The sequence below is a fragment of the Prionailurus viverrinus genome, chromosome B1, assembly GCF_022837055.1.
Source record: "Prionailurus viverrinus isolate Anna chromosome B1, UM_Priviv_1.0, whole genome shotgun sequence".
NCBI lineage: Eukaryota > Metazoa > Chordata > Mammalia > Carnivora > Felidae > Prionailurus > Prionailurus viverrinus.
Window position 1 is genome coordinate 87,039,565 of NC_062564.1, and position 14,668 is coordinate 87,054,232.

The window sequence follows — 14,668 nt, forward strand, 5'->3', positions numbered from 1 at the left end:
ATGAGTACGGGATGCCAAATGTCACATGATCACAACTGAACCAACAGTCCCCTCCCTCCCTCTCCCTTTCATTGCAGGATTGTGGGTGATCGTCTCCCATGCTTGGATACTTGGTCTCAGGCCAAGATGTTCAGCAGAAATCAATGATTTTTCAGAATGTTAGAAGGTGCCCACAACAGGCACTAGTGTAGTTTTTGTCACTTCACCTACGGACAGTCCTTTGCTTTCCCATAAAAGAATAAGCTTGGGAGTGCTTTGCTTCATTCTAGGTCAGGCTGTCGGCAGATATAGACCCTTTCCTCTGGTGCCTTATTGCCAGTTACATTAAACACAGTAAACAGTATATGACGAGAGTTTATTAAAACTATACCGTAGTCAACATGTGTGCAAGCATATACAATGGCCCCCATGCAGAAAAAGATTCCACTGACCCAAGAGATAGCAGTGATTCCATTAGTGATGGCAGTGAAAGTTGTCCTACACAACAGCCCTCCTGTTTCGGGTCTCCCTCACACTAGTTACATAGGTTTTCAAAGGTTAAGTGCAGGTTAATTTATTTTTCTTTGTATTTTGCGTTTTATTATTTTGTATTATATTACAGTATTGTAATAATTTTTATAGGAATATTTTGGGGTTGTGGAACAAATCATCTAAGTTTCCATTATTTCTTATGGGGAAATGCACTTTGATATGCAAGTGCTTTTGGATTACAAGCATGCTTCCGGAATAATTTATGCTTGCAAACCAAGGTTTTACTGTAAACACTTTTTAAAAATAAAATGAATTAGCCTGAAACTTTTGATAATCTGGAACAAAGCTTCTCCTTAACAAAGAAAATACTGAAGTAAGTTTGTCTTCTTAGTGGCAACTAAGATGGCAAAGAATGTGACACTAGCTCAGATACTAAATGTAAGAAGTTCTTGCTTATTAGTAAACAGTCACATGCCAGAGGGAAAGAAGTTACCCAAACTTAGGCTGTGTGATCACTGTAGCACTAGGTTAGACAATGTATACAGTCAGTTCTGCTATAATGCTTACTATGAAAATACATGTTTGTTACAACATGATTAACATATTAAGGAATATTTTGAACATACTACATTTCAAATTTCATGACTGTTTCGGTGGGATTTTGTCTACCAGGAGTACTAGGTGAACAAAGAAAACTGCACCCAGCTGAAATAAGCCACACAGGCATGTACAGGACAGACATACACCTTAAACATCTGCCAGCTACAACAGTTCTGGCTGTTATGCACACACATCCATATCTGGTATTACAACTTTCCCTCAGACTGCAGACAACTTTCCTTCCATTACTTCAAAATAATTCATAAGCTGCAATCCTTTTTAACATTTTTTTAAGTTTATTGATTTGAGAGCGAGTCGGGGGGGGGGGGGGAGAGAAGGAGAAGAGAGAGAGAATCCCAAGCAGGCTATACACTCACAGTGCTGGCTTGAACTCATGAACCTCGACATCATGACCTGAGCCAAAACCAAAAGGAAGCTTAACTGACTGAGCTACCCAGGCACCTCTGCAATCCTGACACTTCCCAAAAAACAAATTTCTGGTCTTTTCCAAGACAAAGGGCAGCAATTACTCTATATTATTTATGTATTTGTTAACTATTTAACATACAAAAATTGTGCTATCATTTTAAATTCAGTTCTATTTGCTTTTTTCACTAATGAAAAAAACTTTTTAAGTTTATTATTCATTTTTGAGAGAGGAGGGGCAGAGAGAGAGAGAGGCAGAGCCTAACACGGAGCTCAATCTCACAGATCTCACAAACCGTGAGATCAAGACCTGAGCTGAAACCAAGAGTTGGACGCCCAACCAACTGAGCCCCCAGACACTCCTTCACTAATGAAATTTTCGACTGTTGTGCTAACCTCATTTCCCATAAGCCCTGTGGTTTTTATTGCATGATTTTGCATAGTGCAGTGACTTTTAGGAACCCATTTGTCCTGATACAGCACAAATAACTGTATATAAAGCAACTGAAATCTACTTTTAACAATGTAATTATAAGTATTGTCTATACTTAACTACAATTTCCTCAAAGGAGAGATGCAACATTTGTATCAACTAATGTGTAAGAAAAGCCTAGTATAAAATGTGGCTCAAAATAGATATTCAATAGGGGCCCCTGGGTAGTTCAGTTGGTTGAGTGTCCAACTTTTGATTTCAGCTCAGGTCATGGTCCCAGGGTCGTGGGATCAAGTCCACTGTAGTCTGTGCTGAGCATAAGGCCTGCTTGGGATTCTCTCTCTCCCTCTGCCTCTCTCCCCCCTGCTCATGCCTGTGCTTGCTCTTGCGGGCTCTCTCTCTAAAATTAAAAAAAATTCAATAATGTTAGTTTACTTCATTTCCCCTCTTGAAGATTCTGACTCTGTTCCAAAGCAGTGATAATCAAAGACAATCTTGTAATCTCCAATGAGATCTCTCTGAAAAATAGAGTACCATATTAAGTGGAAGCCATTATAATAAGGAAAAAAAAATTTTTTTTAACTGGAACAACCAACCTTAAAAGCTTTTTCCTAGGTCTATACTTTCAAAGCAAACTTTCATTTCTCCTTCTATATACAAGATCTAGATAAAACAACTCTTACAGATGACACACAAGAATGTCTAAATAATCTCCTACATGATGAAATCAAATGGAATCTTCTTCTTCTTCTTTTTTTTTTTTTTAAGTTTATTTTGAGAGAGCAGGGAGGGACAAAGAGAGGGGGAGAGAGAGAATCCCAAGCAGGCTTCCACCAACAGCCTGCAGTCCTGCAGGGAGTCCTTCAGGGCCCCACGAACCGAACCGTGAGATTATGACTGGAGCCAAAGAATTGGATGCTCTACCTACGGAGCCACACAGGCGCCCCTCAAATGGAATCTTTATAAATATCACTGGCTAGGGGCCCCTGGCTGGCTCAGTGGGTAGAGCATGTGACTCTTGATCTCAGGGTCGTTGAGTTCAAGCTCCAAGTTGGACCTAGAGCTTACTTTAAAAAAATAAAAAAATAAAAAATCACTGGCTTGAAATAAAATTATGATGTTACAATTTCCCCAGTGGGCTTTGGTAGAAATTTCAAATTATCTCAAATGAAAATGTGTTCCTATTATATAAAGCAAGGAAATTTTCAGTGGAATACAGCATAACAGGTAACAAAAACATTAACCTCTCCATCACTTATTTCTACAATTTTTATTTTACTTTAAATAGCCCAAAAAGATTGCCTTTATTAAATTAAAATCTTGAGGAATTATTTTAATTCCAAATTAAGTAGTAAACAGTGTAATTCCTATCTTACTAAGGGGAGAAAAACATATGCAACAAGTTAAACTAGTTTTTTGAAACCAGTTTTTTGAAAGTTACAACTTCAATAAAAGTTTGTACAGTATGCATTGTAAAACAGCTTAGGAGTTAGGTGTAAAGCTGACATTCCAGGGAAATTCTCAAAAGACTTCAATCACAACATAAAATTCCCTCCTCTCCAAACCCTAGTATTTATATTCAAAACATCACTCTTTTAAACCTCTCCAGTTGCTTTTCTTACCATCAGTGCTGGCAACTGACACTTTTTTCAGAACTATTTTTCACTAAGAATCTTAATTTTTCTCTCTATAAACAGACAACAAAGTTGTATTTACATGTGAATACTGATGGTTGCCTAGGCTCAATGATTACTTATGTGGCTTGCTCTGCCATACCAGCTTCCCAGCACACCTTTCCAATTCCAAAAATTCAACCTGATCTTTTACATTTTCTGAAAAACACAAAGCAACTCTAAAACTCTAAACTACAAAATTTTTCCTTCTAACATTTTATATCCCTGTTTTATAATATCATATGCACTGGTCCTCACCCCCAAATCTGTGTTGGGATCAGTTGTAGAGTTTTATGAAACTACAGATGACTGAGCCTTACTATCTGATTCAGCAGGCTCCTCACGACAAACATCCTCATTTCATCCAGATGCCATTTTTCCTCCAATGCTAAAGCAACCAAAAGAAAAACAATAAAATTTCCTCTTATTATGTTTCTGTGACTGGAGAAAGGACATGTAAACAAACTAATAGTATGATTCATTCGTAAATGAAACTTCTAAGGTCTTACCGGGTAATACAGGTTCTGCCTGATATCCTACCATTACCTCATGTAACAATGTATTCTACAATGCCAAGGCCCAGTAACTCCCTTTCTCAAAAATCTTTACGTAAGAACACAATCCAAAGAGGTTTCTCTCTTGTCACTGTTTTAACATTCATTTTGTGCAACAAATACTAATTCAATATCTACTTTGGTACATTACTCAAACAAATGGGGGTATGGTAATTAACAGAAAAAAGTCCCTATCAACATAGAACCTACATTTTAATTACAGAAGACATATGACAGGGGTACCTGGGTGGCTCAACTGGTTAAGTGTCTAACTCTTGATTTCGGCTCAGATAACGATCTCAGTTTGTGAGTTCAAGCCCTGCGTTGGGCTCTGCACTGACACGGTGAAGCCTGCTTGGGGTTTTCTCTCTCTACCCCTCCCCACTCTCTCAAAATACATAAATAAACATTAAAAAAAAAAGACATGATAAAACAAATTACCTGCACGTATGCCATAGGTGAGAAAGTGATATAGACAGAAGTAAGGAAGAAAATAAGATTGAGTTGAGAAGGACTTCTGGGTAAGGAAGGCCTCTATACAACATTTAGAGAACATCTGAACAGAATTCTAAGAGAAGAATTGTGCCATGCAGGTATATAGGAAAGAAAATTCTGAACAAACAGTCCTTTGCATATGATCCCTTATATAACCTAGCTTTTTATGTCCAAAAACACTTTTATGAACAAAGAAGATATATTTGAATCAATGCTCTGTGAGAACTACATTGTCAGAAGCACAAGTATTAAAGGAAATAATGCACACTAAACAAAGAGATCCCTACAGCTAAAACAGGTTGGCCAGTAGTTCTCCAGTCCTCCAACCACACAGGGCACCATGTCTACCTCTGTGGAAACTGTCTTTTAACCAGTACTTCAAAGTAATAGCTGGCATAGCAATTCTACTATCATCAAATAACTCAGTTATTGTAATCCCCAGTAATGACCCAGGTCGGCAAGCCTTCAAAATACCTACAGAATCAAACATTCAATTCAGTTCCCTATTAAGCTTTTGTATGTTTTTCTGAACATGTAGATTTGTCTACTAGTATTAAAACTAAACTGGGGTCAATGCTTTTTTTTTTTTTCTTTAAGTATATTTCTTTATTTTGAAGGGGGAGGGGGCATGTGCAGGGGAGGGGCAGAGAGAGGGGGAGAGAATCCAAGCAGGCTCCACGCTGTCAGCAAAGAAGAGCCCAACTTAGGGCTTGACTTCAGGAACCTGAGCCACCAGAGGCACCCCAATCTTTTTTTGTTTCAAACCAGAGTACTCTATTCTCCAAGTACTACAAGCACTTTAACCCACTCTCTTAACCCCCCCCAAAAAATCGCTTTGAGACATGTCAGGTTTCTCACGCAATAAACCATTTAAAAAAATATATGTTTTGTCAACTTAAATAAAAACATACCTTTATCTGTTTATTCATACTACATTCTATTCCAGAAAGGATTTAGGGCAGAAATATAAAGGAAAACAAAGCACTGAGTTTGCTACATTACCAAAGGTTTTTTCCTAAGATTTTTAGACTTTTTAAAAAGTATTTTGTGTATTTTATAAGAGCATAGTATATTTACATTATAGCAAAATTGCATTTCCTTTTCTAGTACACTTTCAAGGGGAAATTTATTCCAGCTTAAACATCTGATTACCTACTGTGTACAAAAGAAAAAGGACTTCTTAGCTGGTAAAATTTTATTTCCATTTCTTTGTTTTTTGTTTGTTACATTCTGAACACATGCAGTACAGGGAAAAGCATATTAAAACCAATTTCAAGTTGACTGTCCACATTCGGGTTGCAAAACTAGAACTGTTACGTAGAAAAATTAAGTCAACTGACCTTCCATGTACATATGGAAATTTACTTAACAATTCCTAATCTTAATTTTATCTGCAACTAAATCCAACCTAAGAGTCATTAAGTTATGTAAAAAGAGCACTTTTTTAAAGGCAATAAATCATATGAAATAATTTACCTACGATGTGTGGGTATCTACAATATATCTAGCCACTTACGACAATTATTACAAAACCTTTATTAACAAACTCTCTTTCCCTACACAACCCCACCCCCAACAAATAAACAATAGGCAGGTAGGTATGGGTATAAAAGCCCTAAGATAACAAACAGATTCTTGAATCTAACACTAAACTGTTAATCTCAGCCCGCTTCCTTAATAAAAACCAACCCACCTTGAGAAGTTTTGAGAATAAAGAAGGACCCACAGAGTGCACTATCCAAAATGGTAACCATATACCACCACATATGGCTATTTGAACTTGAACTTAAGTTAATTACATTTAAAATTTCAGTTCCTCAATCGCACTAGCCATATTTCAAGTGTACAATAGCCACATGTGGCTAATGGCTATCATATTGGACACAGCAGATACAGAACATTTCCATCATCACAGAAAGTTCTATTGTGCAGTACAAATGGTAAGTTTTCAGTAAATCACAAATAATATCACCATGCTATACTGACTTCTCTTACCACTTTTCTAGGGAAGAAAAATTCTTTCTCTAGACTTTTACCTAACAACATAAATCATTCAGGCAAAATCCAAAAATAGATTAAGGATGTACAATATTTTAAGTACCCCAAACTTAGGTTTTTTGCCCTTACAGCTCACATTAACATCTGAAGAGAGGAAAGCAGCAGCAACAGTCACCAACCTGGCCCACACCTGACTGCAAGGTATTAGGGTATATTCAATTTGTCCAAACAGGCTAAAATCCAAAAAGGTGTAGGGGCACCCGGATGGCTCAGTCAGTTGAGCCTCGGACTTCAGCTCAGATGGTGATCTCATGGTTTGTGAGTTGGAGCCCTACATCAGGCTCACTCCTGTCAGGCTGTCAGCACAGAGCCCACTTCAGATCCTGTCTCCCTCTCTCTGCCCCTCCCCCACTTGCGCTAACCTAAAAATAAATATTTAAAATAATAAAATAAAAAAAAAAACGTGTGAATTTCATCCCACCCTGGCAACCTCATTTTTCCTACCCTTAACCTAGATCCTACAAGAGTGGTGTAAAGATCTGGTAACACCCCCAAACCTATTTAGATAAACAGCATCAAGAGGGGGCAAAGTCACAATTTTCTAACGACTTTCAAGTTTTCCAGATTGTTAATACAGTGTAGAATTACAACAACAAAAAATTCACACACACACAAATACAAACACAGAAACACCAGTTTTTTCTGGTAAACACAAAAAACTCTTCTTTAAACTAACCTCTTACAGGGGCACCTGGGTGGCTCAGTCGGCTGAGCATCTGACTCTTGGTTTCAGCTCAGGTCATGATCTCAGGGTTCATGAGATCAAGCTCTTGAGTCTGAGTCAGGCTCCACGGTGAGCACCAAGCCTGCCTGGGATTCTCTTTCTTGCTTACTCTTCCCCCCCACCCACCCCCCTTTCTGTGTGTACTCTCTAAATAAATAAATAAATTTCAAAAAAAATAAACCAAACTCCAACATAATATAGATCCCATTAAATTCACTCCCTGACCTTTCTCCAAATTATAGACAAGACACATTTGCAGACATTGACCAACTTATGACAATTCTTTAGCAGAAAACAGTTAAGTAATATATGAAAAAAAGGGGCCAAATATGCAACAAAACTGAATTTTAGAGATCAACTAAACTAGAACAAGCCAGGCAAATCTATTACAGAAACTTTTTGCAAACTGATGTGTATAAGAAGTTTCCTTTGAAAAATTGAGGCAAAAACATACTTCATTATTTTGAAATTGAGTTTTCAAATATTTAAAAACTAACTTCATTTTCTACACAAATTTACTATGAGCAAGTATGGTACAACTAACAAAGCAGCAGCTCAAAAACTGAATACTGGTGGAATGATTTAACAATTACCAACCTAGCAACACTTATTGCAGGCATTAGAGTATGCCCAACTTTTCAGATGGGGGTGGGGGGGAGAGAGGAGCTTAAAATCAAAAGAGCTAACACACCATAAAAACCGAGGAAGCAAAAGCAGTTTTGAAAGAGCGAATACTAACTATACTTTTGTTTAGTAATGTTTTCTTCATTCCTAATGTAATAGAATAAGGACATTATATACCCTTTTCTTTAGTAATTTTCACATTTCTTCTGCATATACCTTATCACAATAGATCCTTTAGCACTTTGATTTTAGCAATGAACTTAAAGGTTTTGCCCAACTATCCCAACCAGAAAAAAAACTGTAAAATGCTTAATCAAAAATTGCTATTCTATGAATGGTTAAACTGTGGTACATCTATATCACAGAATTCTACTCAACGAAAAGGAACAGACTAGTATGGATACATCCAACAACTTGGATGAACCTCAAGGGAATTATGTTGCATTAGAAAAAAAGCTAATCCTAAAAAGTTATATATTGTATGATTCTTTTCAGTAAGTGTTCTTCAAATGACTAAACTATAGAAATAGAGAATAGAATAGTAGTGGTTGCCAGAGTCTGGGGGTAGAGGGGATGGGAAGGAGGTGGAGGATGTGGTTCTAAAAGGGCAACAAGGATCCTTGTGCAGATGAACTGTTGTTCTGCATATTGACTGTAGTGGTGGTTATGTAATTACACTGTGATAACATTGCACGTAACTAAATACAACACACAAATTAGTACTAGTAAACTGGAGAAATCTGAATAAGACTGGTAGAGTGTATCAATGTTACCATATTGAACTACAATTTTGTAAGACATTAGCACTGGGGAAACTGGGGAAAGGGTACAAGGGATCTTTGTGTTATTCCTTTGACTACATGTGAATCTAGTTATATCAAAATTAAAAGTTTGCTTTTTTAAAAACTGCTACCCTAACAGCTAGGATAATCTGAATATGAACTGTACATTCCACAGTATTAGGGAATGGTTGTTAACAGTATTATGGTTATTCAGGGCAATGTCCTTATTCTCAAAAAAATCTTGCTGGACATTTAGGGATGAAATATGTCTGCAACTTACTTTGGGAAGAGAGAAAAAGCACATCTGGCAAAATGTTACACATTAAGTTTAAGTAAAGAGTTTATGACTGTTCCTTGTATTCTCTAAACTTTTCTTCTTGAGTTTTTTTTTTCAAAAACAGGTTTGAGGAGAAAGATTTGAGACAAATTTTTATCCTAAAACTGTTACAGTCGAACCTACACACCAGTTAGTCTTTTAAAAAATGTAAAAGTAAATAGTTTTGTTAAAACTATGTTATAGTCCCATCTACACTCATTATTCGTAAAACAAAAAAAAAATGGCAATAAGGATTTCGAGGTAAAAGTTATGTGGTATTGGATATAACCTTCTGATAAATGTTTCAACAAAAATTGACTAACTCCATAAGGTATATGCATATTTTTGTAAAATCTAAAGTTAGTTCAGGACGCCTGGGTGGCTCAGTCGGTTAAACATCCAACTTCAGCTCAGGTCATGATCTCACAGTTTGTGAGTTCAAGCCCCATATCGGGCTCTGTGATGACAGCTCAGAGCCTGGAGCCTGCTTTGGATTCTATGTCTCCCTCTCTCACTGCCCTGCCCCTCCCCCGCTCACGCTGTGTGTGTGTGTGTGTGTGTGTGTGTGTGTGTGTCTCAAAAAAAAAATCATTAAAAGAAATAAAATAAAAAATCAAAGTTAGTTCAACATGGATTACTCCTATTTCTAGAAAACTAGATCCCCAGAGTTCTATTTTTCAAACAAGTGATGTAAACTGAAATTGCAGGAAAAAAAAAAAAGCTAACACTTTCATGCACACTGTTTTAAATTTTGCAAACAGTTAATCCTTTCACAAACAAAAGTCTGCATGAAGGGGCAACCCACACACTACATGCCAAACAAAAAATGTGCCACAATGTATTAATTATAGCGCCAAGACTACAAGATATATTTTACAATGTAAACAGTCCTTCCAAACATAACTGCATCTTAAAGGTATCAAAAAAAGAAACTGCACACATTTGAAATATAGGGAATAAGTGAATTCGAACTACCGTCAAAAAGATCCATCTCAAAAGCTCTTATGTTGTCTTTGCTAAAATTTTGCATCAGTGTTAATACACTTCAGTCCCTTAAAAAAGCCGCGTCTAGAACATCTGAACTAAAACGTGCATAAACTTTTCACTTCCAGCTGGACCGCCCCCTCGCAATGGGCCCCACCTCCCGAGTAGGGTACGGGGTGGGGCTGTTTCCCGCTCGGAAACTAAGAAATAAATGCCCCTTCCCAGCTCCATCCAGAAAGGAGGGAAAAAGAGAGGCCGAGAATCTGCAAACTCAAGTATGAAACTGACTACAAGAAAGGAGTCGTTTAGAAAGCTTCCTTTCCTTTGCTGAACCTCTTCCTTCCCACCTTCCAGGTCATTCAGTGACCCCGGGCCGGGCGGGGACAGGTGAATATCAAGAGAGGAAGAGGGAGGGACGGACGATGGAGAGAGAGCCGCGCTTGGGCAATGAATGAGCTGTGCCGCATCCGCACCACCTGTTCCTTCCAAGGGAGCCACCCTGATCTGCCGGCAGCGTTCCCGCACCACCACCACCCCCCCCCCGCCCCGGCCGCGACTCCTGCCTGTGTTGCCCGCTTCCCTGCTAAAGACCGGGCCTGTCCTCCCTTCACTTGGGGCGGGTGAAAACCTGCAGTCTAGAAGCTAGGAGAACAGGGCCTAGTCCGGAACCACAGCCTCCGAAGCATGGAAACAGGAGGAGGAAGCCCGTGGCCGGGGGCGCGCGGGGTGAAGTGGGAACCACAGGGAAGGGACGAGGGGGTGCATTCGGCTTGACTACGAGTACGAAGGCGGGGTTCCTGGCGGAGGTGGCTCGGTGCCCGCCGGGCCGAGGTTAGGGGTGACAGGCCCGTGTACCGGCTAAATTCTTCCCACTGCTTGCCCAGAGTCCCACACTTACCAAAATCCGCTTGAAGAGCGCGTTCTCCTTGGGCGGGAGGCTCACGGCCGGCATCGTTCCGGCTCCTCCCGCTGCTCCCGCCACCGCCCGGCTCGGTCAGTCTGTTTGTCCGACCGCCGCCGCCGCCGCCGTCCCTTGGCTGCTTCAGCCTTAACTGCCCTGATCCACCGCCGCCACCAGGCCTCGAATGTCACCGCGTCGCCCAACCCGACACCCCCTTCCCCTCGTTGTCTTTTTTTCCTTTCTCACTTAATGCTGCCGCCGCCTGCCCCCCCCCCACGGGTCTCCGTCGGCGGTTCACGTGGTAACTGAACAGACCGACAGAGGTAGCCAAAATGGCGGACGCGGAGGGCTTTCCCACCCGGGTCACATCTCCTAGCACGCAGGCGCGATGACCTCCTTTCCCCACCTCCTCTGTCCTAGAGATTGCTGGGAAACCTGGAGGCCGGTCGGTGGGCGGAGGCCGCGAGGGTCGCGGCAGGTCCCGCCCATCCCTTCCCTCAGAATGTCTTGGAGGCGCAGAGGGCAGGTTGGCTACGTTTTACGGCCGCTTCCAACTCAGAAATAGCCTTTCTGTTCTTTCTTGCTACAGTGGTCCTTCATTCACTGGGTAGATTTTCCCAGCCTGTATGATCACATTTTGAGCATGAAGTGCTAAAATGCAGGCGTTCAAGAAGTTCTGCGTTTGATTGTGAAGTGCCTATTTAAGAAGCAGAGGCGGAAAGGAAAGAAGGCTTCACCCCAGGGGGACTTAGAAACAGATATGGAAAGGAGGGGCTTAATGGTGTGTGAAAACCGTGAGAGAGCTTTACCAATGAAATGGGCATGGCTGGAGTATCGGTGATTTAGTTTATTACTTAAGGTGAGCCTGGAAAGATAGCTATATCCGAAGCGCCATATTTGTACTGCCAAAGAAGCATCTGAAAGTTAAAGTGTTTTATTTAGTTGGTGAATCCATACAGTAAAGAGTTAATGACTGGGTCTCCTTGGGGTAGGGAGAGTTCAGGGACATTGACTCCACTGGAGCTGGCTTAAAGCTAGTGCTTAATACTGTGTTCAATTCCCCATCACCAGAAATCTTCAAATCTTGAAAACCGGAATATCAGGCAAGGATACTAGAGAACTGCTGCAGTAGGCAAGATCGGACTAGACACCGAACGTGGCCTGTTCCGCTTAAGTGTATATAAGTGAGGAGGAGGAGGAGGAGGAGGAGGAGGAGGAGGAGGAGGAGGATGGTTAGTTCGTTCATCTTACCTTAAGTATTTGCATATCGCTATTGCCAAAGTGCCTCTTCACAAAAAAATTAGCCATAAATAAATAAATAGCCTCCCAGTTTTAAAACTACGAAAGGGATATGTAGAGTGAAAATTCTCCCACTTCGTATACTTAAGATGTTCTCTATTGACACTTGTATGTCTTAATTATTAAGTGTTTGAAATTTATAGAAATACAACATTGGGGTGCCTGGGTGGCTCAGTCAGTTAAGCGTCCGACTTCAGCTCAGGTCATGATCTCACAGTTTGTGAGTTCAAACCCCGCGTCAGGCTCTGTGCTGACAGCTCAGAGCCTGGAGCCCGCTTCGGATTCTGTGTCTCCCTCTCTCTGCCCCTCCCCTGCTCATGCTCTGTCTGTCTCTGTCTCAAAATAAATAAAAAGCATTTAAAAAAAGTAAAAAAATACATTTAAAAAGTCTATATATTTGTCACTCAGATTTAACAAATGTTAACATTTTGTCATTGCTTCGGATTGTTTTTTAAATAAAAATTCACAGGTACATCAGGAACCACATCCCTCTCCAGATCCTAAATTTGTTGTATAATATTCTCACGCATGGGGGCGCCTAGGTGGCTCAGTTGGTTAAGCATCCAACTCTTGGTTTTGGTTCAGGTCATGATCTCACAGTTCCTGAGTTGGAGCCCCAATCAGGCTCCATGCTGACAGTGCAGAGCCTGCTTGGGATTCTCTCTGCCCCTCCCCTGCCAAAAGTAAACAAAAAAATATTCTCATGCATCATAAATCAATAAACATATATGTAGTGATCTTCTATTTTATATTGTTTTCAACTTCTGCTCTTCTTTAACCCTCCTTGGGAACAAGAAGTGTGAGTCGAGTAAGATGTTGTCCAGAGGAAAAATCTGGGACTAGAACATTGTTTTTCTAGCTGCTAACTCAAATCCTGTCACCTTTTTCCTGGGTCATAAATAAGGTTTTAGCATTCGAGTTCCGGAAATTCTTACATGGATTTCACGTAGCAGCTTCTACCAAAATATCATAGCTACTAGCTCCTGGCTGGAATTGCTTCATCAGGATTTTTCTCAAGATGGAGTTTCACCTACCGCTGCCTACTCCAAGTGTAGGGTTCCATCAGCTCTAACATGCTGAGAGGAATGTGCTTATACTTCATCACTTTCCCAAAATATACACTAGTAAAAGGATACAGGGACTAAAAGAACAAAACGGCCTTTTTCCAACAGCAGTACTGAAATTAGTAATTTGCTTACTGGGTTCTGTATGCTCTGACTAAACATAACTTCTGTTTCAACTTGTTGGACACTAGCAAAACCTGTGTCCGGACAAGCTTCCAAGGGATGATGTAGAAAGAATACCACTGTCAGGTTGCTGAGTGGACAAGAAGTTGAGAACCAACAACTGACTCAGCATATTAGTTGGGTGGTTTGCTTACTTGAGCATGAGTCCAGGAGGCTCAAACTAGGTTACAAACTATAATGTGACTCACAGATTAGCAATCTAGTTAGCCATCAGTTACATGTAAAAAAGAACCTAAAAGCATAGTACAATTATTTTGCTCTTTGGTCAATAATTTTTGGTTAAATGTTCCCCCCAATAACATCGCTAAAGAAAATATACAGAGGTGGGGCACCTGGCTGGGTCAGTCAATAACCAGCATGTAGTTAGTAAATAAGAGCATGTGGCTCTTGATCTCAGGGTGGTGATTTCAAGCCCCACGTTGGGCATAGAGCTTACTTTAAAAAAGGGAGGAAAGAAAGAAAAAGAGATTTGCTGACATTCATTGTGCTTTTAGATGGCCTTAAGTTTAAAGGATTAAAGTGTTAAAATGTATTATTTCTTTTACCTACATACATATTTTTCACAGTCTTTTAGACATCAGATTGAATTGACAATTGAATGCACAAAATCTGGCTCAATCGTGAAAGATATTTGTTGTCAATACAATGTCTTTGGTAGCCAAAAACAAGTTGTTTACAACTACCAAACACTTTCTAAGCTTCTCAAGGACCCTATAGGTTTTATGTTATAGCTGTAAAACTCAGGCATGCAGATATTAAGTAATTTGCCTAAAAATCAACAGCTACAATATGGTCTACAGGAATGGCAACTTGAACTTGACACTATGAACACTGTTCTACAGCTCATGGCCCCAGGAGACTATCCAAGCCTGTTAAGGTGGGCTAAGGAGGCTCACTAGATCTGGGGTCTGAAGACCTTAATCTGAATCCCAACCTCCTCTGGCGGTGGGATCCTGAGCCTGAGCCAATCAGGGCACTTCCAAAATAGGAAAGGTTCTCCCCACAGCGTTGTGAAGCTTTACTACGACAGTGTGTGTGAACAGACTTTTAGGAACTGTTGAGAGGTCTTTTCAAATATATT

At 40.1% G+C, this 14,668-nt stretch overlaps 1 protein-coding gene across 2 annotated transcripts in view; it reads right to left on the reverse strand.

The window, feature by feature from the left end:
- The window catches only part of NAA15 (N-alpha-acetyltransferase 15, NatA auxiliary subunit), an 84,418-nt gene extending 73,043 nt beyond the window's left edge, over positions 1-11,375 (reverse strand). Inside the window, exon 1 of one of the 2 annotated variants that reach the window (XM_047855131.1) lies at positions 11,039-11,375. In XM_047855131.1, the coding sequence (XP_047711087.1) occupies positions 11,039-11,092 (54 nt within the window). In that variant the 5' untranslated portion in view covers positions 11,093-11,375. The remainder of the gene's footprint in view (positions 1-11,038) is intronic. The other variant, XM_047855130.1, reaches the window with a different exon arrangement.
- Between the last annotated feature and the right edge of the window lie 3,293 nt (positions 11,376-14,668).